The sequence below is a fragment of the Elgaria multicarinata genome, chromosome 10 (assembly GCF_023053635.1).
Source record: "Elgaria multicarinata webbii isolate HBS135686 ecotype San Diego chromosome 10, rElgMul1.1.pri, whole genome shotgun sequence".
NCBI lineage: Eukaryota > Metazoa > Chordata > Lepidosauria > Squamata > Anguidae > Elgaria > Elgaria multicarinata.
In genome coordinates this window covers 56,572,895-56,596,901 of record NC_086180.1, presented here as the reverse complement: position 1 = coordinate 56,596,901, position 24,007 = coordinate 56,572,895, and the positions used below count along the sequence as shown (strand labels likewise).

At 39.6% G+C, this 24,007-nt stretch overlaps 2 protein-coding genes across 6 annotated transcripts in view; one reads left to right on the top strand and one right to left on the bottom strand.

Moving 5' to 3' along the window:
* The window catches only part of OCIAD1 (OCIA domain containing 1), a 236,243-nt gene that overhangs the window by 118,073 nt on the left and 94,163 nt on the right, over positions 1 to 24,007 (bottom strand). The window lies entirely within an intron of this gene.
* Positions 1 to 24,007, top strand: part of FRYL (FRY like transcription coactivator) — a 161,276-nt gene that overhangs the window by 79,894 nt on the left and 57,375 nt on the right. For all 5 annotated transcript variants that reach the window (XM_063135768.1, XM_063135766.1, XM_063135769.1 and 2 more), the window contains 17 exons: positions 2,985 to 3,088; positions 3,213 to 3,321; positions 4,159 to 4,245; positions 5,765 to 5,936; positions 8,274 to 8,406; positions 8,752 to 8,859; positions 10,216 to 10,453; positions 10,888 to 11,073; positions 11,157 to 11,243; positions 12,378 to 12,646; positions 13,129 to 13,324; positions 16,265 to 16,389; positions 17,904 to 17,961; positions 19,244 to 19,335; positions 20,820 to 20,992; positions 22,884 to 23,044; positions 23,416 to 23,526. In XM_063135768.1, the coding sequence (XP_062991838.1) occupies positions 2,985 to 3,088; positions 3,213 to 3,321; positions 4,159 to 4,245; positions 5,765 to 5,936; positions 8,274 to 8,406; positions 8,752 to 8,859; positions 10,216 to 10,453; positions 10,888 to 11,073; positions 11,157 to 11,243; positions 12,378 to 12,646; positions 13,129 to 13,324; positions 16,265 to 16,389; positions 17,904 to 17,961; positions 19,244 to 19,335; positions 20,820 to 20,992; positions 22,884 to 23,044; positions 23,416 to 23,526 (2,409 nt within the window). The remainder of the gene's footprint in view (positions 1 to 2,984; positions 3,089 to 3,212; positions 3,322 to 4,158; positions 4,246 to 5,764; positions 5,937 to 8,273; positions 8,407 to 8,751; positions 8,860 to 10,215; positions 10,454 to 10,887; positions 11,074 to 11,156; positions 11,244 to 12,377; positions 12,647 to 13,128; positions 13,325 to 16,264; positions 16,390 to 17,903; positions 17,962 to 19,243; positions 19,336 to 20,819; positions 20,993 to 22,883; positions 23,045 to 23,415; positions 23,527 to 24,007) is intronic.

Genomic DNA, 24,007 nt, shown 5'->3' with positions numbered 1-24,007 from the left:
ACTACAGAGGTGGTGGACAGGAGCGATTAAAACAAACGAACAGCCAATGTGCATTCTAGTACTACAGCACTGCAAAGGCATTTGGGATATAGGGAGGGAGTGGGCAAAGGAGCAGGGAAACAACCCAGGAATTAAGAAAACAAGCCATGGATTGTTTGATTGTCTGCCAGACAAACCCTGGGTAGAGCAAAAAAAAAAAAACTGGGTAAAATAAATCATGGGTTATCAGTATGTGTGAACCAATGCAGTATATAGTTGGTTTGGTTTAATTGCAAGGGAGTGAAGTAAAACATGTGTTACACTGATAACAATCAAGAATGAAAAATAGTTAATATTATTTGTGGTTCTTCTCCATGGTCATTGAAAATATTTAATAGACATCGATATAAGAATTTGAACCAATTATCAGCATTCTTTTAAAGTCTGCTTCTCAGAGTTCTGTTGTCTCGTTTAATTGAGTTGAGTTGCTAAAGCAATACATTTAGAGGTTGCTATTATCCCTCTTGTTGCAGGGAACACATGTTCTGCTTCTTGGATATCATGCTGCCCAGTGATGCCTCTAATGACTAATTAATGTGAATGGTTCTTACAAAAACGGGATAGCTTTTTCCCCCCAACTCATGATTTTGAAAGAAGCCCAACCAGAGTGGAAGCAAGTTATAACTAGCCTAATTTTGTGCCAAAGGGCTTGCCACACCTGAGAAGAAACATAAAAAAGGGGAACTCTGTTAGCTGTGCTTTATTTATTTATTTATTTATTTCATTTTTATACCACCCAATAGCCGAAGCTTTGTTGATAGAACACACTGCAGAACCTTACCGGTTTCTGTTGAATTTTACAAACTCTTTCATAACATCCCAAATATAATTTTGGTCTAAAATATTAGCCTAAATTAAACCCCTTTCTTCACATGATCAGCTAGCTAGTGATACAAAGTCCCAAATTCTTTGTGCATCTTCTTTCAGAGAGAGGTTAATCAGAAGGAAGTGATCTAAACACCCTTGGGTTGCCTGAGTTTGTAATTAAAATACTGTTTCACAACAGCAAAACCAGCATTGAGAACTAGAGGCCTACAGCCAAAGGTTTGGTTCATAAATGACAATCACTTTGTGAAAGCCAGACCCCTTGCAGGCTGCTGACTGAGAGTCCCCTAGCTTCCACAGTTCCTTTTGTGTCAAAGCTTTGGAGCATTTTTTTCTCCTTGTTGGTGAAGGACTGAAAAGGTGCCCAGCATAAGGAAAATAGTAATGTTAGATCACTAATCCACAGCCCTGGAAAACTAATAGCTTGATCCCATACATGTTTACACAGAAATAAGTCCCACTCAGTTGTGGAACTTAATGACCTGGTTCATCAGTAATGGTAAATCTTGGGTTAATTAAGCCAGGATTTACCAAGCACAAATGGGAGTGAATGAGCACGCTGCCTCCTGCACACTCTTTACTTCCTTTTTTAATCAACAACCTACAATTAGCTTGTAGGTTGTGAGTGTGATATGTGAAACCTGAAGTGCTGGGTTGTTAAGGGGCTAAACAACCCCAGCAATTAACCTAACAATGTACCACGGGTTAACTGCTTCATTTACCCAGGATTTGCCATTATGTGTGAACTGCCCACGAGTACAGGCTTGTAATGTAAAACTATAATTCTGTGCTTGGGAGTAAGCTCCATGGAACTCGGTAGAGCTTGCTTCCTACTTAAAATGCAGAAAACCAGACTACAGGTAGTCGTATTAGGGAAGGAATATCTGGCTTCTATTTTAAGCAGGAGAGAGGAGCAGGGAAGAGCTGCTGCCTGTGACACACACAAACACTCATCGTCTTCCTCTTCACCTCTGATTACAACTGTCAGCAGCTCTTATGAATCTGAAGAATGGCATAAACAACCTGAGAATGGGGTGGGGGGTGATTCAGCCAGCATAAAGCACCAGTCCTGCCTGCCTGAGACCTGGACTTAAATTCTCCCAGTTCAGTTTGCCTGTTGCCTCTATCATAGAATCATAGAATAGCAGAGTTGGAAGGGGCCTACAAGGCCATTGAGTCCAACCTCCTGCTCAATGCAGGAATCCACCCTAAAGCATCCCCGACAGATGCTTCTCCAGCTGCCTCTCTTTTCATTTGGATGGGATGGAGGAAAGAAAGTGCTCCTGGCTCTTTCCCCATCCACTGGAAGTTACAGAAGAGCAGGGAACTATGAGGATGCTTTCACTGAGGACGGGACCTTGGGAGGAGTCAAGCATGTGCCACCATCATTTCCTCAAAGGCTGTGCAAAGCAAAGGATTGTTGTTTCTCAGGTGCCTTGCAGAATATGGAAAGAGATATCTGCTGTAGGACACATTTTTGGGAGGATGTGATGGGTGGGATCCAGGGTCCTGATCATTAGGTGGGAAATTCCCACAGGAAGTACATATGGTCTCACCGTTGTTGGCTTTTAAGAGAAGTCTTAAGTTTTTATTTCAGTCTACATTTTATTAAGTGCTGTGCTTGTTTATTTATTACTGGTCATTTTAAGTGGAGGCAATGTAAGTTTAATCTGACTATTTTATGTACCGTATTTCTTCGATTGTAAGACGCCATCGATTGTAAGATGCACACTAATTTCAGTACCACCAACAGAAAAAAAAAAACCTAAGACACACCCACGATTCTAAGATGCACCCCATTTTTAGAGATGTTTATATGGGGAAAAAAGTGTGTCTTAGAATCGAAGAAATAGGGTATTATTATGTTTTGCTATGGAATTTTCTGTACACTGCTTGTGAGGGCGATGTGCCCCAAAAGATGGTTTTAAAATCTCTTCATAAATAAATTACAAAAATAGGCAAGTTCTCTTGGCCACAAATGCATTACAATATAGATGTCCAGAAATGAAGATATGAGTTTGTTTTGCTTAAATTATTTAAATTTTGGCATTTAAAAATGTATTTTCAGGCAGGTGTCCTGCACATACATTGAAACCTGTTTTTAAAATTGTTTTCAACAGAATAAAGATCCCAAAATGTCTCGAGTTGCACTGGAATCGCTATATAGATTATTATGGGTTTATGTTATTAGAATAAAATGTGAAAGCAACACTGTAACACAAAGGTAAGCAGTTCAATGTACTAAAACTTTCGTCATTTTCTTCAAATTAAAAATTGCAGTTACTATTCTTTGATAAAGCTATTAGTAGGTTTTCTAAATAATGCTTTCTAAATCTTTTCTTCTACAGCCGTCTCATGAGCATTGTATCAGCACTTTTTCCAAAAGGTTCTCGCAGTGTGGTCCCTCGAGACACACCTCTGAACATATTTGTAAAAATTATCCAGTTCATTGCTCAGGTAAGTTTCTTGTGTAACATGTTTCAATCCAAGTCTGATAATATATTAAATACACATCCCTTACCATATGTTCTCTTCCCCAAGAAGTTCAGGGTGATGTATGTGAAATTCTCATTTTATCCTCTCAGTATTCCTGTAAAATAGGTTAGTTTGATACCTAGTAACTTGCTTAAGGCTATCCAGAGAATGTCATTGATGAATAGGAGACTAAAAGCTGAATTTTCCCTATGCAAACTCTGCAGTTTAACTCTATGGTTTTCAGACTTGCCACCTTTCCTCATTGACTTGTCCACCAAGGAAACTTCTGGATATTCAGAGGCTCTTGCTCCCTGTGGGCCTGTTAGGCATCAGTCACCACCTTTCAACTGAGAGAGCCCTAGAGCACACCCAACAACACTCCTCTGTGGCTGTAAAGGAAAAGGGGATCAGTGATGATATAGCTGTGTCTTATAGCAAAATTTGTGTGTCACATCCCTAGTTCCACAGAGTATAATTTGAAAACTATTGTTCTTGGTAGCAGTATACTCTTGTTCCTTGCATAACTCCATTTGTTAAAAGAGTTGGCTGACTTGTACACTCACCAAAAAAAGAAAAAACCCTGCACTAGTACAGTGCAACCTGCTTTTAACAGTCTTACTGATTTTTTAATAATCCACATTAAAGTATGCAAGATAGTGGTACACTGGATTATTGAGAAATAATGTAGCATTTTCACAGAAATGTAACTAGTTTTGATCTGGTTATCATAGAACACAAAAGAACTAATATTCACTTCAGTGCTTGGAGCATGTGCTAAGGTTTACAAAGAGTCTTATATAGACATGGTTTTCTTCTTAGGAACGCTTGGATTTCGCAATGAAAGAAATAATTTTTGATCTTCTCAGTGTTGGAAAGTCACCTAAAACCTTCACTATTAATCCAGAGGTAACACAATATTGGAACAAAAAATAATTGTTTTATGTTTGCAATTTGTTTTTACTGCAATCAGTTCATGTAAAATTTTGGGCATGAGCACAGCACTGTGTGTCCTTGGAAACCCTAGAACTTTACTCAGCTATTCAGGCAATTTAGGGTGGAGTCCTATGCATGTTTAGACAGAAAAACATTCTACAACTCCCAGCATTCTCCAGCCAGACATGGTGGGAGTTATATGACTTTTTTCTGTATAAACATTAATAGGATTCCACTCTTAAGAACTAAAATCATGCTGGTGTCTGTGGTCTTCTTTGGGGCTTTAGATGTAGACTACACTTGCATGTAATGCTAAGCTAAACTATAGTTTAGTGCTGCATACATGATGAGAAAAGAGCCCACACTAAGTACTGGGATCAAATGTGCATTCCTCTCCCCTCTCTTCCTCCATGCTGCCAGGAGCAAGAATAAACCCAAATTCTTCCTTCCTTCCTTCCTTCCTTTCTTTCTATTACAGGTGAATCAGGAATCAAAGTTTAAAATAAACTCTACCTCGTACAACAAGCTAGCTTAAATAGTCCAGGTTGGCTTGTTTTGCAGTTGACTAGAATTTCTTTTATATCATGATTTCTGATTTGCACATAACAACAAGCCATGAATTGGGTAAAGTGAAACCGAACCTCAGTTTATTTATTTTATTTATTAGGAATATTTCTATGTTGCTTTTCTGCCAAGGCACTCACGTTGGTTTACAGTTTTTAAATACTGAAACAAACAAATGTTACCCCCCCAAAAAACAACCTCAAAAAACATGAGAATATGGTTCTCTAAGGCTGATTGAAGGTCTCTTCAGATGATGGCATGATCTCCCTGATCAGGGCTTCCACACTTCTGTTTCCCTCAGGGCACACAGGTCTTAAGTAGCCCGAGGGAAGGTGGAAGAGGGCTGTTCCAACAGTCCTCTCAGGCCATTGATGGTCCCTTCAGGAGCTCATGCGATGAGCTCCCTGACCAGGAGAAAAGGGAATGGGCGAGCATGCTAGCTGAAGGCTTCTCCCAGTCTCCTTTCTGCTCATGAATGCAGTGCTAAATCATGTTTCAGCATTATATGCATATCCTACCATAGAGTACAGCCTTGACAAATGTAGGCAAAAGTGGTTTGATTATACCTATGCCTATCAGATGCTGGATTGCTGCATCCCTGCAGTATCTTTTTCTGGGATTGACCTATAGAGGAATCTGATAAAAGTGTTCAACAAGTGGTTTAGCCAATAGCCAATATGCTCTAAAGGATTTATCTCCTTTAGAGCATATTATTTTGCAGAGATTAATGAACTTTAAATGCCATTTAGTGTCTGATTTAGCAAGATACTAATTGGCAATGTTGATTTTGAATGTTTGGTTGGCCTGAATAATGTTGAAGTCATTCTGTTAAAGGTGAGAAAGTCGAATTCCTGTTGCAACATTTCATTGGCCCTGTGTCACAATATCTTGCCTGGTTTACTGTTTTACTTTTTTCTCTGTGCTACAGAGAATGAATATAGGTCTCAGAGTCTTCCTCGTGATAGCAGACAGTTTACAACAGAAGGATGGCGAGCCACCTATGCCAACTACAGGAGTTGTACTTCCCTCAGGAAACACTCTCCGTGTAAAGAAAATTTTTCTCAATAAAACTCTGACAGATGAAGAAGCAAAAGTTATAGGTTAGTCAAGTTGGTATTAAAAATGGGAAATGGTACTCTTATAAGAAACATAAGGAAAATAATAGTTCAGAAATGGGAGAGTGTTTAATTTCTAAACAATCTATATAACAGTGCATTTTAAAATTAATTGTCCTATGGAGCAAGAGCATATGCTGCATAAACTTTGGCTAAAGTGCAGTGTTCACTTTAAACACACCCACTAAGTATTTGCTGCAAAAGGGTTAGTGGCCTAATCATGGCTTAGCATGTCATCTGAACAGGCCCAGTGGCTCTTCAATAACTGCATAATAAAACCTTTGTCCTTAAGTACGCCTGCTCAAAGGGTCACAATTCGTCACTGCTCTCAGGGCCAAAGTATCCATTACATTTACACACAATCTCGGATAGCTGCAGCCTGACAACCCTTTTTGGAGATGGGGCAAAGAGGAGTGAAGATGTGGCAGGTGGGGTATCATTTCCATAACACTGACACTGGTGTGCGCAAGGGGTGTCCCAAGTGTGTTCAGGTACACTCTTATGTTTGGGGCCATCTCCACTTTCTTGCACACACACCCCACTTGAATTGGGGCTTTTGAGGAGGGCGGGAAGAATTGTCCTGCTTTCCCCGCCCCGCTCCTGTCAGGAAGGCCAGTAATTCTATTTGTAGGAGCCGGAACCGCAGCCGCCAGCCCACTCACTTGCTCGCTCAGTCAACCAGCCACGCTCTCCCTTGCTGCCCCCTTGCTCTTGCCTTCCCAGCAGTTTTTGCCTTGTGCTCCAGCCACACACACAGCTAGAGCAAGAGTTAGCTGGAGTTCTCATGATAGTTGGAGCACAAGGCGGGAGCAGCAGCAGGAAACCTGAAAGAGAGCGAGAGAGATGCTGTGTATCTTCTCTGTTCTGTCCTGCTGGAGCTGCTTCCTCTGCCGCACGCTAGAAGGACAGGAAAGCTGGGGGAGAATTGCAGTGCTCCAGGCCTTTCCTGGCCGAAGAAGATTCTTCAACGTCTTTCTGCATCCAGCTTCAGGTTTGCAACAATGCAGGAGTGCTAAAACAATGCCCCTGCTTAATTTAGGTAAATATGATGCAGTAACCAGCAAGCTGTTATTTTCCTAGATATGGTTTGTGTGTGTGTGTGTGTATCTTGTCCCAACTTAAAAACAGAGTTGCAGCACAATCCTAAGTATGTCTATGCAGAAGTAAGCCCCACTGAGAACAATAGGACTTACTTTGAGGTAAATGTGCACAGAATTTCAGCCTGAAAAAGAGGGTGGTGAAAAGGCAGGAGAAGGGGATAAAGATGAAGCCATTGCAGAAGTAGAATAGAGAACTGTGGGCTTTTTAACCCACAGTTAAACACTATATGAAGTACAGCAATGATTAGTGTCCCTAAACATTAGAGTGCTTCTCCTTCACTCATGTGTAACTGTATTTCAGTTCCAATCAAATAATCGCAATAGTAAACCAGCTAGGTTTTCCATGGGAGAACTCTGAACATGGTGACAGATACTTGATTTAAATGTTAATTAGTGCCTCTTTCCCTATACCAAAATGGTACTTATTCCTAAGTAAGTGTGTTCAGCATCAGGGCAGCAGAGGGAAATCCTATTTTATTCCTTTAGTTATGCTAGTGTGACATGAGTTAAAGGCACAATCCTAGGCATGTTTAGACAGAAAAAAATCTTACAACTCCAAGAATCCTCTAGTCAGCGTGGGTGGCTGGAGCATGCTGAGAGTTGCATGACTTTTTTCTTTCCAAACATGCACCTTAAGTGGGTTTAAAATGTGAAACTTGGGTTTCCTTTCAACTTCATAGTTTGGTGGGAGCAGCATCTCATCCACACAATTCTGCTGTACTTCTAAGTAGTGCAAAGCACAATCCTCAGCTCCCTTTCCAAGCTTGAGAGGAAGATCTGTGTCTTGGTTTTGTGTGTGTGCGCACGCGCACTGCACTCGGGGAGTCTTGGAAGTGCAGCATAAGTGCAGGAACAGTCTAGGATTCAAACCTGGAACTGGGGTTGTGACCTCATGCTGAGTTTTGGAGGTGCAAAGTGAGGTCAGGGACCTGCCCCATTCTGTTGGGAAGAGGTGCCTATGTCCGGCAACCACAGCTTTTGGATCGCTCTCAAAATATCTTTTTTGTTCTTTTAATAAATACTTTAAAATATTTTACCCATATTTGATCAGTCAAATACTCAACCCTAGTTTGAATATACTTTGACTTTTTAAGTCAGTGAAATTCAGTTTCAAGTTTCGGAATCATTGCAAAAATGAGTATCCAGTAAAATTCAAAAAAAGTGGGATTTAAAGTGGAACACAGATTTGAGAATCAAGTGCTATTGAACTTTGCCTCCTTAGGAATGTCAATATACTATCCTCAAGTAAGAAAAGCTCTAGACAGCATCCTTAGGCATCTCGACAAAGAAGTTGGAAGGCCAATGTGCATGACTAGTATACAGATGTCTAATAAGGAACCTGAAGACATGATCACGTATGTAACAAATTAATCATGCTTTTATCTAATTCATCACAGCTGAAAAAGAATTGGTGCATGATTCCCCATGGTTAAATGTTGTTGAGCTCCATTACACTCAGTAGGACTTAATATTAATAAAGCACATAGGTTTCATTGATTTCAGCAAGACTTGTGTATTTTGAACAGTTTCTACATTGCTCTCATAGATAGCAAATAACACTAAAAATGGATATTAATTTAACGTCGGGAATAAAAACAACAACAACAACCCATTATTGAATCTCTGATGCAGGTACAGTATACCAACGATCTTGATGTAAGCTCTCATTTGACTATTTTAAACCTGGTCTCTTTTCACAGGGGTGAGAGAAAACCTAAAATTGATTTATTTAGAACTTGTATTGCTGCTATCCCGAGGCTAATTCCAGATGGCATGAGCAGAACTGACCTTATTGAACTGCTTTCAAGGTAAAAAGGGAACCTCAAACCTTTATTAGGCAAGACCATTTATAAATTTTGGCAATGAAACCCATAAATGTATCATCTGAAGTATTAATACACTTGCAATGGGACAGAATGGGTTGATTAATTTTTTTGTATCCCACCTTTCCAACCAAGGTCTGAAATGTGGCTTACTATATAAAAACAATTGATTACAAGTCAATGTAAAAACACAGTTTTAACAAAGCAGTACTTATTTGTTGCCAAAAAGATAAGAGCAAGTGCCAAGTAACAGTTTCTGTAGAAGGTGCTCCACAATCAAGACACAACTCTAAAGAAAGGCTAGCTGCCGAATCCCTGAAGAAAACGTTGAGAGGGCATCAGAGGATGATCTCAATGAATGGGAAAGTTCACACAGGAAAACGTAACTCTTCCGATACCCTGGCCTATGCTGTTTAGAGTTTATAGGTCAAAACCAGCACTTTGAATTGCACCTGGAAACAAACTGGCAGCTGCTGGAGATCTTTAAGTACTGACGAAGTACGTTCCATTCAGCAAGTCCCAATCAACAGTCTAGCTGCCATGTTCTGAACGAATTGTAGCTCCCATATGTTCTTTAAAGGCAGCTCCATATATAACACACACATTGCAGTAGCCTGACCTGGGATGTTATCAACATTTGATAACTATTACATATTCCTAAAATAAGACCTAACTTGTGCTTTGGTTTGGGCCACAAATCTCAATAATCCGGGCCCAATCTAACAACACTCTAAACTGCAAATCTGTTTCATAAGGGGACGTTCTTCCATGGTCAAGTGGACCACTAATCAATAGCATGTCCATATTATCAGGACTGAGTTTCAATTTACCATCATCCAAGAAATTACTGACTCCAGGCACTTGTCCAACACATTCCCTGCCACATACAAATTGAATGAAGGAGAGATAGAACTGGGTAGCATTTGAATATGGATGTCTTTCCTGGAAATAGCTCAGTGATTATGAGATGCAAAGGAATTTTATTTTAATAGAAAACCCCTTTAAACTCTCTCAACAAGAGTTTACTGAAAAAGAGCTCATTGTTAATTGCAGTAGGAGGATGGGAGATAGTTATTCACTCTGGAAAGTAGAAGAGCTGGGCAGAGTTGTGGTCCTGCAAACTCTTTCGGATCTTTCAACCATTTTTAAATAGTTCCCAGCATTCTGAGTGCATCAGCCCTCAGTAACTGGATGCATACATATAAATAACTCAAGGGAATGCCAGGTTAATGTTTCAACCATACATGTTGTCTTCCATCTTTCCCAGACTGAAGCAGGTTTTCATACTAAATGTGCTAACCCTTCACTTGGATTCTAAACAGCAACTTATGTTCCCAATAGGTTGACAATTCACATGGATGAAGAACTGCGTGCACTGGCTTTCAATACTTTGCAAGCATTGATGCTGGATTTTCCAGATTGGCGGGAAGATGTTCTGTCAGGATTTGTTTATTTTATTGTTCGTGAAGTCACTGATGTTCACCCAACGCTTCTTGACAATGCAGTTAAGATGCTAGTGCAGCTCATCAATCAGTGGAAACAAGCAGTCCAAATGCAAAATAAGAACCAAGAAGCTCAGGTATAATTATGCTGCATGAAAGTATTGTTAACTGGTATGCTTTAATGTAACAATGAATGCTATATTGCATTCAGGAACTATATTTTTAGGAACAAATGGCAGTAGATTTCATTGTTCATCAACCTATCACAGTGTCATAAAACCAGATTTATGTGGGTAGAAATATTACAGAGCAAGACTATTCAAAATGGAAATATCTGTAACTATGCTTTGGAGTTACTTGTTTCTTCAACTTTTTCTTGCTGCTTCTAGGCAGGAAGATCAAGGCAGTAGTGTAAATAGTGTCATTGTTATGCTTCATGTTCCTAAAACTAGTAAATATTAAAAAGAGGAGCAGGGACATATGCTGATGATCTAATAGCTAATAGCTAAAAATTAGTACAAATAAATAGATCCTGTTGATTTAAATAATTCCTGTTTTCTCCCATTTTTAGCGTGGTGTAGCCAATGGATCTGCTCCTACCCTTCCCCTGGAAAAGACCCCTTATTCAAGTGTATTCCATGTGGTAGAAGGCTTTGCATTGGTCATTCTTTGTAGCACAAGACCTGCCACTAGAAGACTAGCTGTCAGTTGTCTAAAAGAAATAAGGGCCTTGTTCACAGTTCTAGACGTTTCTAAGGTATGGTAATTGTCATATGTAAGTAAATGCCTTATCTTAATGTTCCTTGGCTTTGTCATGCATTCAATATTTGTAATTTTCAGAGTGATGATGAATTGGCCATAGATGTAATGGACAGAATGAGTTCATCCATTCTTGAAAGTTTCATACATCTCACAGGTGCTGATCAGGTAAGATTTTTTTAGAAACAATTTCTGTTTGCGTTTGATGTTTCCTGACGATTCATGTATGTTGAAAATACATGATTAAGGGCACACTCCTATCAATTGGATGTTTAGAAGCCCCAGAACCCGGAGGCTTCCGAACATCCAGTGCAAGGCAGGAGGAGCAGCAGTGACAATCTTCGCCTGGCCATCCTCCTGCCCTGCAGATTTTGCTAGACAGGCTTTTTAGCCTGTCTTGCATCAGCTTTTTAAACAGCAGGGAAGGAGGCTGGAAGAGGCTCAGGATAACACCTATCCTGCTCTCTGTGGTCTCCTCCCCCCACCCCACCCACTAGAAGCCCCCTTCTTTCTGTCTCCAAGGTTGAGTTTCCAACCTCGGAGGCCAGCTGGCATGGTTCTTTCCATGCTAGCTGGGAGGGAGCAGGGTAGTGGTGGGCGCTCCAACTCCCCCTTCCAAGGTCGGAATGCTGTCTCTGAACTTGGATAGGAGAATCACCACTATCTTATGGCCCCTTGGGCAATGTCTAGAGGTCATAGAATTGTGCCCTAAGACAATCTTTATTTTAATAATAATAATAATAATAATAATACTTACCCACCTCTTACCTGCACCCCAAAAATTGGCTGGTAGAGGGGAACACCTCCCACCCAACAAGGATCCTGTTGCCCTATGATCTCTTCCTCAACAGCAGTTTCCTGGAGTGCAGTCTTTCTTTTCTTCCGATGCAAGTCAATAGAGACAGTACTACCTTGCTAGTCTACAAAGTTCTGAATTTGGTCTGAAGCTTCAGAACCAGCCTGTTTCAGTTTCAACCACTTTACAGAAGACCCATTTCACTTTAGAGGAGGTTTGAATACCTCTGAAGTGGCCAACTTTGGCATTCTAGCTTTGCTTCACCCTATCGTAGTGTTAGTATAGCTGCAGGCATGAGATTACACCATAATTAATGTTGACAAGGAAATGGAGGGGGACAGAAAAAGGAAAGGAAGAATGAATATGGCTCTATAGCCTACACCCTTAACATTGATTAAGAGTGTGGCAGCATTATGCCAAGCCCCACCCACAGAGACAAATTCGGGTGTACTAAATAAATTAGTTTCTGGTGTACTAAATAGATTTATTTTTGTTTCTATACACAGACTATGTTACTGTACTGTCCCAGTTCAATAGATTTGCAAACATTAGCTGATTGGAGCTCTTCTCCCATCAGTCACCAGTTTGATGTTGTAAGTCCATCGCATATATGGATATTTGCACATGTAACTCAGGGTCAAGACCCTTGGATTATTAGCCTTTCGAGTTTTATGAAACAAGAATATCTTCCAAAGCACTGCCCTACAGCCGTGAGCTATGCTTGGATGTTTGCTTATACCAGACTCCAACAGTTGTCTCCGCAGGTTGACATAAAGTAAGTGCCTTTCTTAATATAACTGAACACCCTAAGCACTCATACATAGGGAAATTAGACTATTCAGTACATCCTGTATTTGTTGTTTTAATTTGATTTCTGTTCTAAAGATAGGGGGTTATTTCTTGAAAAGATGAGGAATACTGAAGCAAAAATGTCCTTGCAGTAGCATCATTAATTCATGTTTTAAGTATTGTTTCCAAGTACTTGGTTGAGCATAAATTGTACTAAAATAAATATAGCTATTGGAGTTTTCACAGAATTTGGAAAAACTATAAATATAGAGAACTGGTGTTACTCCCATGTTTTAGTGCAAACTGGAGGACTAGAAACATTATTTTAATAATGTGAAGGTTTTCTAGGAAGGCTAAACTTATATCAGACTTTGTATTGTCTGCAGGCAATGCACAGTCCTGGCATTGTAGTATCTCCTTTGAATAATGAGACTAAATGCATTATGAAATATTTTCTTTTTTTAACAGCAGCCCTATCAATGCCAAGAAAGTAAATACTGCTATAAGCAGCGACTCCTACATTGGGCTCTGGAGAAACTACCTGATTCTTTGCTGCAGTGCAGCAACTTCTGCATCCTTTTCTGCATCTGCAGGTTCTGTAAGATGTTCTCCTCCCGAGACGCTGGCGTCTACTCCAGATAGTGGCTACAGCATTGATTCAAAAGTATGTTGACCCAGTGCTAAGCAACATGACGTGTTTTACTGTATTAGAAATACAAAGGAATTACAATCTCTTATTCTCTTATTTTCATATGATTAGAATGAAAATTGAAATGTGCTATGTTGGTTTATTAATCCCTTTTTGAAGCCTTTTTTAATTATAAGATGCACTCTTCTCAAGCTACTAGAAAGCATATTCTAGATACAGCTCAAATGCCTTTGGGCTCTGTTTGTTGTTTCTCCTCATAACAGGTTTCTGGCTTTTGTTGGTAGGGGGCAAGGTCACACCGTCAAAGATGCTAGCTTCTTATGAAAAATATAGCTGAGCCCTCTCTCTCTTGTGGTCACACTCCATTTTAAACAATCAGATGATATTTTTCATCTTACCATAATTAAATCTTAGAAACTTCCAATTACAGTTACCATGCATATGGTAGATTTGTGTTCAGAAATAATGATCTGGCTTGATGTTTGCTTTACCTGAAATTTTAATTACCTGAAGGTCCCTTTTTTTCAAACTATGAAATAGAAGAGCCCTGAAGTTTATTTTTCTTGATCTCATTCCTGTTGGCTGTCAAAACAGCCAACAGTTTTGCTAGTGAAATTGCAAATGGTATTTGAAAAGCGTGAGCTTCTCTGTGGATAACCAAAATCTTAAACCGGCTGACCTTTGCAACTGGAAGACTCAGTTCAGACATTGCACCGGACCATTGGTTGGATGAGAAGTCTGAACTGACCATGGTTTGCAATTCGCGGGAAGGACCAGAAACCAGGTTTGTAGCAGAACTACAAATGTTTGTGTTAAGTAGGTATTTGTGAATCATAGTTATTATGGCTGTTGTTCTGCGGATGGAGACCTTTGCATGATAGAAACAGGAGTGCTAAGCAGATGGAGAATAAAAGCTGACAAGAAGCTCTATCCCATGTCTGCCTGTACATTTAGAAATTCAACCCATGGTTTGCTGTGATGTCAGAATTGAGTCAAAATGTTGAACAAAGGTATTGGGTTAAATTTCTGTGCCATTCACATATTGATGAAGGAAAGTGAAATATTGTAGGTAAGCTGATGTCCCCAAAACTACTAATTCCCCATAGTTTTCTACCAATTTCTAGTAAGCCAGACAAGGGGCATTATGAATTTGTTTTTAATACAGTTGGCAGCACTTCTGCTTTCTCACAATCAAAGTGGCAAGTCACATAGGGGAAAGGTAGTTGAAGAGAAATAGTAATCATTTTATTTATATTGTACTAGCAGGTGTGCCTGATGCTTCCCAAAAAGCAAATAAACAGACATACCCCAAGAATTTAAAGTCCATGGTTTAGATGTGGAGAAGCCAGTGAGGGATAGAATAAACAAGAAAAGGACAGGAAGGGAAAGGATGGAAGGTAAAATGCCTGCAAGTTGCATGAAGACTACTTTAGAGCCCACCCACCCACCAATAGATTTCAACAACAAAGGGAATACCAATTTGTGTCCTTTGTTTTTTCTATAGTCCATGCAGCCCATTGCAGGTACAGCGTTTGCAAATGGAAGAGCCTAATAGAACTATTTAGACCCCTCTTTCCTCCCGGTCTGTGCATGTACAATTGCACATGTGCAAGGTGGCCCGAAAGGGTATTAGAGTGAATTTGAGGTTGTTGCCTTCGAAAATCTCAGCAGCCCTTGTCCTTTGCAAAATGCAAGTTGCACATTCTTCAGAGTGAGAGTAGCCTGAACAAAATGGAGAGGAAGGGCTGGCTGGGGATATAGGAGATGCACACAGATTCCCCCATTTTCCTATGCATGTGTGCATATTCTTGATAAGGTGGGGTAATCAGGGCTTTACCGAGCCCTATGAGGCTCCTCTGCACCTTTGGTGGACTGGATCATACCCAGTAAATATATTCCCTTTTAACAAAATGGGAGTTCAAATTGCAAAGCATGCACTGGCAAATTTATAAATCTTGTTTGATTTTGTAATATATGGAATAAGCTAGAAGCAGTTTTCTGAAATAGATGTTTAAAAATCAGCATCAAACAAATTTTCCTGTCATATGTTGGTGGGGGGCATTTTCAGAGTCCTTGAAACAAACAAACCAACAAAACTAACAACTTGATATGTATACAGCCTGGTGTCTAGTTCCTTTCCAGCAGTACTACAGCTTAGGAAAGAAACTGCCTGTATGGAAGCTCAATTTCATTCTTTTCTATAATAGAAAAGCAAAAAACTTGAAAATAACAACCAGCAGTGTTTTGGAATCAAACAAAAGAACTTCTTTACATTATACACACAGTCATTGTTAACTGATAAATACAGAAAATCGTGTTAGGTAATGGCATAGCTGGGTTCAGAAAATAATTAGACATGTTCTTGGATTCCAGGACCATCAAAGGCTGTTAGCAAAAAATGTTTGAAACTGAAGACTGGTTCGGAACCTATCATAGCTTGATTTTTGCTGTAAGATTTTATAGCATACCGTGATCTCAACTCATTTAAAAGTTGTATGAACTAACAAAATCAGAATATAACATATGGGTGATATTTCTATATATCTAGTTATTTTCTGTTTTCAGAAGAAAACAATATGTTTCCTCCTGTAGATTTTACTATAAAATGTAAAACCTAAAAGACTTAATGCAGCAAATGTGTTGGCACAGAAAGCTTAATGGGACTGTATGATGATAGGAGAAGCATGTAAGATGTTAACATAGTGAAAATAGCAGAGATATCAGTAAAACCAAACAGACTTGTGAAGCTTGGTGAAAGAGTGGTCATGGTCACTTGGGAATCCCTGCAGTTTCCTTTTAGATGGGAACAGAGAGATGCTCTTAATCCTTTTTTTCCCCTTTATCTTTTCTCGAACATCAATTTTTGTTCATTATACCGATATAGACATCCTGACATAATTTAAATATTTAAAATATGCTGTTAAATGGATGTTGGCGCTCTGTTTCTGTTTCCAGATAATTGGTGTTCCGTCCCCTTCATCCTTGTTTAAGCACATTGTTCCAATGATGCGCTCTGAGAGCATGGAAATTACAGAATCCCTTGTGCTGGGCCTTGGCAGGACCAGCCCAGGTGCTTTTAGGTAATCATTTTTAATTTTGTCTAGCTTTGTTACTTTCTTAGCTGGAACCAAAACATTACAGTTCTATCCATTTAAAAAGCTAGTAATGTTGCTCTAAATGAATAATAGTGTTGTAAAAATGGGAAATACTGCAATTGGCAGTACTGACTGGTGACTGAATACATCATATTGGTTAGCAATGTCTTCTAGTCATGTTGGGGAGCAAGATTGGGGAAGCTATTTGGGTTGGAGGAATGGATTGCCGCGCCCAAAGCCTCCTACAGGCTGGATGATATCTGTGGGCATGGCCCCGCCTCTAGACGGCGTCTCAGTCAGGGAGCTCTGCTAGGGCTTTTCCCAGCTGGGGAAAACCTGGGTGGAGCAGAGCCCACTCCCAGACAAGGTATCGGCTCGAGGAGTGCTCTTCCAATCAGAGCCTCAGTCAAAAAGCTGGCTTCATTCTGCCCTGGCTTACCCTGGATGGGGAAAGCCCAGGCAGAGCGAATGCCCACTGAGGAGCCAGCTTTGCCCATCCTTCACCATGTGGAGAAGACAAAAGGAAGAGGGAAGTGACTGAGCCACTCTTTAACCTTCCCCACATGGGGAAGAGGAAAGTGGGGCTAGGCTCAGTCACTCTCCTGTTCCTTTCTGAGGGGGCAGAGCCTAGGTTGAGGTGCCATGGGAGAGATGAGATGGGATGGCTGAGTGGGCCAAATTTGGCCAGTGGGCCAGAGGTTCCGCATTCCTCTTATGGAATAATGATACGTCTTGTCTAAGAATTATGACTGATCTTATACCCTGCGCGGTTTTCCAATTTCTGAGTGCAGGGATGATTGGTTAAATATTTTTGAATTCCATTTTATGCATGCATAAATTGATCTCTGCATGGTTCTCCGTCTATGAATTACATAATGAATATTGCATGAGCATATGAGATTTCTTATTTTGTTGGATATTAGCCTGCATGTGCATGCTTTTAGAAAAGCCTGTGTTTGGAGAAGCAAAGTAATGCCTCAAGTTAAAATCCTGCTAACTTGTGTCAATACTTGTTTTATGCCTAGACTGTATCGAGTTCTCTCCCTACTTGTATTAGTCATGCACTTCACATATAAACTACGTTTATTCCTACTTGTCGCTGTCCAGAGGTCATCCATTAGAAGGCAGGCTGTTTCCTAGAAGAAACGAATTGACCTAATGGGGGTGGATTAGGAGGCATCTGACTTACCTCCTTGAGCTACTCCATCTCCTTTCTCCTTAGCAAACAGATGCAGGTCTCTGGGTCTGCCCTGGCTAGGGCAGATTTTTGAATTTAAAAGTCTCCTGACCTGATGATAGTTAAACTATTTACCATGTTTGATGGTTTGCTTGCAGAGATTCATTATACCTATTCTATCCAGCTGTCAAAAAACTGTATTTTTTTTCTGAAGTTACCATAAATTGATTTAAGTACTTACATTAAAACGTTACTATGAAGTTGATATTTTTGCTTTTACTGATGTTATGCATTATCTGACTGACTTCTAATTTTCACCCAGGGAATTGATAGAAGAGTTGCATCCTATAATTAAAGAAGCACTTGAAAGAAGGCCAGAGGTAATCAACATTGAAAAAATATTAATATTTTTATTAGATTTTCTTTTCATACAATGCAAATAAAATAGAAAAGGGGGTTGCGGGGTTGGGACTAATTTGAGAATACGTTCAAATACATATAAGCTCTAATTGATACTCAAGCTTACATATCAGTTCACGATGACTAAATACATGTTTGGAAGCTGCTGTCTGTCGTAAGCTGCACATTCAAATATAGAAAGGGCAATAATGGCCTCTGTCCATTGAAGAGTCAATAGTGTAGACTTGGACCGACAATTTTGAAGTATAAGTCTTTTTGCTACCATGAGTGCTATCAAAATCTACTTTCATTGACCATCTGATACATCCGAATATAATTCTAAAGCACATGCTCATCAGTAAATTCCAGTGATTTTTCTAAAACAGAATTAATACGTAGAAAAACTTCCATCCAGAAAGGAGCTATCATAGGAAACCTTGGAGAAGATTCCCAGATAAACTTACAAAAGAGAGTAATAAGCTTTTGGAAATACTTCTTTGGAATATGCAGAGGGATGCCATAAAGGGTGTTAATTATATGAAGTAGAACATTCATTTGAAGCATATTGACTTTACCCCATGTACTCATAGGGAGAGGGGTCTATCATTCTAAATCTAAGGATATCTGCAATGTTAATGAGTTCAAATTTAATTTGACCATATCCCTGGGGATTTGAATCCCCCCCAAGTATGGTATAGTCTCAGGGCACCAACGAAAATATCATTCGGAGAATATATTTTAATTTTTCAGTTTCCAATTTCAATCTGGTAATGTATTTTAAATCTTTGCACTACTGCTATGTTCTGTTTTGTTGTTTTTATTTTTATACTGTAGCATTGAACTTTTATATTGTATTTTTTCACCTTGTAGTATATGGTTTTAATTATTGTGAATTGGATTTATGTTTATTGTGCCACCCTCTCTGATAATATTGGGGAGGAAGCAAGAACCCATTTTGATGAATTTCACCTTAAATGTTAAAGCATTATCCAAGTAACCCAAAAACAAATATAAGTAGATACTGTATTTCCAGTGCTGTTCTGATAGGAAAAAAACATTTAGAATCAGTTGGTTTTTTTTAAAAAAATACCAATTGTGTTAAAAATAATAATAGTAGGTTTGCAAGATAGGCCATCATTTTGTTTGCTTTTGAACAGTAACTGCAAATTAAATGCCAAATGTGGTGTATTATCTGACAGGTGTTTAAAACATTCATACATGACTGTAATTTCACTGTGGTGCTCTATGTATCTTCTGTAACAGAATATGAAACGACGCAGGCGTCGAGATATTTTACGTGTACAGCTTGTACGAATATTTGAACTGTTGGCAGATGCTGGTGTCATTAGTCACAGGTAAGTATAAAGTTTCTAAATAGATTCTGCAAATTAGGCCAAATTAACTACAGTGCTGGTGAGCTACAGAGTATCGCCCCATTCTTTTTGAAGGGAAAGAATACCCGCTTTTCTTTATCAGCATGAGGTCAGGCATATGAGTGTGTTGTGCAAATGCCAGAGTTATGTGGGACTTCAGAGTATGGCATGGTTTATGGTTCCTCTTTTCTGTTAATTTGGCAGTGCTGCCAGGATCCAGGTTTTTAATCACATAGAGATTTCTGTGTCATTAAGACATTTTAAAGACCAGATCTGGTATCGGCACCTGGTATACTGGACCATGTGGCCCAGCAAAGCTAATGCCTACTCATATGCTACTCCCATCAGCACCTCCACCCAGCATTGCCACCACCATCAGGCCCCACCTAGTGCAATTGCTGCTTGCTTCTACAAATCACTCCCTCCTCCACCACAGGTATTTACATAGCAGGTGGTGCTTTTGGATGGGAGACAAACACAGCGCAGCGCTGATTCATGGTGGGATGCTGCCACCTTATACCCCCAAATGGAATGCTCAAAGTTAGTATCAGACATTGCATTTGGGGGGATCTAAGATGGTGGCATCCCACCGTGAATCAGAGCTGAGCAGCTACCACCCTCCCAGTAAAGATGTCTGGGGAGAGGCAGTAGTGGCAATTCCAAGCATTGGGCCCACTAAAGCCTGGCTCTGGCCTTGGCAAGGATCACTTTTGTAAGTAAGAGGCTTGGAGCATATAAATAGGAACCAGAGTGCCATATCCTGTCCAGCACTTTATTGTCTTGCTTCCTTCAGTATATTACTTGAGCTCAAATATAATTGGCATCTCAACATGATGGAGCTTCTCCTCTTTTCCTCTTTGAAGAGGTTAAGACAGCTGTACTACATGCTATGTACTAAGGCATGTGGAGCTGCGTCTCATAGGACTAAAGAATATGCTCAGCAAAAGAGGCAACTGCACACTGTATCCAGTTTTAATTGCGGAAGTGTTAAGTTGTTGTAGAGCCTTGTGTGGTGCAGAGTGGTAAGCGGCAGTTACTGCAGCTGAAACACTCCCCATGGCCTGAGTTCGATCCCAGCAGAAGCTGGTTCTCAGGCAGCCGGCTCAGGTCGACTCAGCCTTCCATCCTTCCGAGCTCGGTAAAATGAGTACCCAGCTAGCTGGGGGAAAGGTAACTGCGACTGGGGAAGGCAATGGCAAACCACCCCGCTACAAAGTCTGCCAAGAAAACGTCAGCGAAAGCAGGCGTCCCTCTAGGAGTCAGCAATGACTCAAGTGCTTGTATGAGAGGTTCCTTTCCTTTCCTAAGTTGTTGTACTGATGATGCGAAATATGGGATTCAGGTGCTTGGAGGTAAAAAATTTCCCCTCAGCAAATTCATCCGGCTTTATGTTTTCTGAAATTTTGGAGATATGAACACTTTGTTTTATAAACTATATCTTGTAATTTTCATGCTTTTCTTTATAGTGCAAGTGGTGGCCTTGATAATGAAACACATTCCCTCAACAACACTTTATTGGAGTATGTGGATCTAACCAGGCAACTCCTGGAAGCAGAAAATGAAAAAGACTCTGACACGCTGAAAGATATCCGATGCCATTTTAGTGCCTTAGTGGCAAATATCATTCAGAATGTTCCAGGTATTCTCAATAAGCCACATTGATTCAATTTTTAATACATCAAGCCCAAGAAATTGCTCTGCTTATAAGTCACTTTGTTTTTATTGCTGTAGTTTGAAAAGGGTGCTAATGAATGATGGTTCATATCTGAAATCAAAATCCTGGCCTTTCCCAAATTTACTATGCTTTAAAATCCACAGTGGTTTATGCATCTATCCATTCCAGTTTAACTTTTCATGGATTCAGCAACTAACAGATAAACACATCCCCATCCCCCCTCAATAACTCCTAATTCATCACCCAGAAACTTGTAACATATCTTTATGAAATTGAAGGCTTTGCTGGGCATCACTCAGCAGAAAATATACTATAACATTGGAGTAGCATATTGGCTGTGTTCACAAGAAAATGCTAATCTATGGTTTATCATTACAAGGATGAGCTGCAGCAAACTTTAATGCACCCCTCCTTTCCTCTGATGTAGCTGTGGGGAGGAAATTGGAAGCTTTTGTTTCCATTTTAAGTTAATCAGATTTCTGAAATATATCCAAATCCTAAACTCTTGATTAATCTTAAATTCATAACTCATGATTTAAAGTCATCTTATTTCAACAAACCAGCATTTAAGATTAAACATAGTTTGTCTGGGTTCAGACATCACAGCAAGTTATGCTTAACTCTAAACTAGATGTGGGAGGATTTGTACTCCTCATGGCTGTGCTGTAGAGATAGCATACAAGCCCAAAGGTTGCAATGAGTCATTACCATGGTTTAGTATTTTGCGGTAATAGAAAAGTCTCCACTTCAATTGTCACTACAGTAGGTCTGTTAACTAGAAGTGGGAAAGACAATAAGCATTCATTTTTCTAGTCAATTCAGAACTGATTGAATTCTTTGTCTTGCTCTGTCTGGCTTCTTCATACTGTCCCTAGGTTATGTCAGGGCACAATTTCCACCTCAAATTGGACAGCAATGTCAGTTGATCACTTGGTTAAGGAATGTTAAATTTCTGACATCAAAGGACCTGTAGAGATCCCAAGGCACAGTCTGATGGCACATGAGACAGACATCTTGCTGAAGCTAAGCAGGTCTGGGTCTGGTCAGTGTTTTAGTGGAGCCCACCTTTATTTTTATTTTTTTATTATTTATATATATAGCACCATCGATGTACATGGTGCTGCACAGACCACACAGTAAATAGCAAGACCCTGCCGCATAGGCTTACAATCTAATAAAGTTGTAGTAAACAATAAGGAGGGAAAGAGAATGCAAACAGGCACGGGGAAGTGTAAACAGGCACCGGGTAGGGTGAAGCTAACAGTATAGAGTCAGAACAAACTCAAAGTTTAAAAGCTATAGGGAAAAGAAAAGTTTTTAGCTGAGTTTTAAAAGCTGTGATTGAGTTGGTAGTTCTCAAGTGTTCTGGAAGAGCGTTCCAGGCATGAGGGGCAGCAGAGGAAAAAGGACGAAGCCGAGTAAGGGAAGTGGAGGTCCTTGGGCAGGCGAGAAGCATGGCATCAGAGGAGCGAAGAGCACGAGCGGGGCAATAGTGTGAGATGAGAGAGGAGAGATAGGCAGGAGCTAGACCGTGAAAAGCTTTGAAGGTAAACAGGAGAAGTTTATATTGGATTCTGGAGTGCATTGGAAGCCAATGAAGAGATTTCACCTGGGAACCACATGTAGCCTTCTTGAGTTCCACAATGGAAGAATGCTGGGATATAAATTTAATAAAATAAATGTAATAAATAATAGCGCTATCTAGAACACCACTTAGATTCTCTAAGAATGAAGTATGAAGACAACCCTGCTGAAGAGATTTCATTTCATTAGATTTGTTCACTCGGGTTGTTGTTGTTGTCTTTGATATATTTGTGTATTTGAAAGGGCTTGGTTCATCTATGCTTCTTTTTAGTGCACCAGAGAAGAAGCGTCTTTCCACAGCAGAGCCTCCGTCACAGCCTATTTATGTTGTTCAGTCACTGGGCGGGACCTTTCAGCATCATGTTTACCCCACTGGACAGATACAGTGATAGAAACATGCAAATAAACAGACACCAATACTGTGCATTAAAGGTAACATAATTTGACAACATATTTTAGTGATATATTATCAGCGATTACTTTTTTAGCCTTTATTTCAAAATGCTTTATATCTGCAATGCTTACAACTTATCTGAGACTTTAATGTCGGCATATGTCTGCACTGGTTGCCAGGTAATCAGGTACCAACTGCACAAAATGACAGGAACTCATGATTGCTTCAGATGGTTCAGCCTCCTGTGTATGTCATGTAATATTCTTAACTTGAAAAGGATGAAAGCTTTTATCTCTTTTGTCTTTGGAATGAAATAATAAATCCTTACATCCAACAGATGTTAGTGTACTATAAAATTTAAGTAAAACAACAACTGAATCTGTCCGTTCCCCCCCCCCCTGTTTTAAAGGCTATGTCTGCTGTACTTTGTTGTGGCCCTGTTGCAGATAATGTAGGACTCTCATCAGATGGCTATTTGTATAAATGGCTGGATAATATTTTGGATTCACAAGATAAGAAGGTAATGTATACAGTATCAGTAAACTTTAAGACATCTGTACAGCACCATGTACATTGATGGTGCTATATAAATTAATAATAATAATAATAATAATAATAATAATTTGTAGCCGAATAATTTCTGGCTGAGATTTAGGAAAGCTGAGAAATGTGTTGTTCCTTCTAACCCCACTGAAATTAACATGATTAGAGTTGTCTACCACAATTTCAGATCCAGTTTTGGGTTCATAGGGTATTAAAAATAATGAGTGGATCCAGTTAGAATATATTACTGTGGAAGTTTACATACTTAAAATACAAATTAGTCTAAACTGTAATTTATCACAACATTGGAAAATGCTAAGTACTTTTTATAACGTTAATTCCAGAAGTCTGTAGCTTAATTTTCAGTGTTACTATTTAACAACAAATAGCTGCATTGTTGGGATCCGTGAGATAAATTTCCTTTCTTTTTGTGAATACTGTTAATAAGAATGTACATC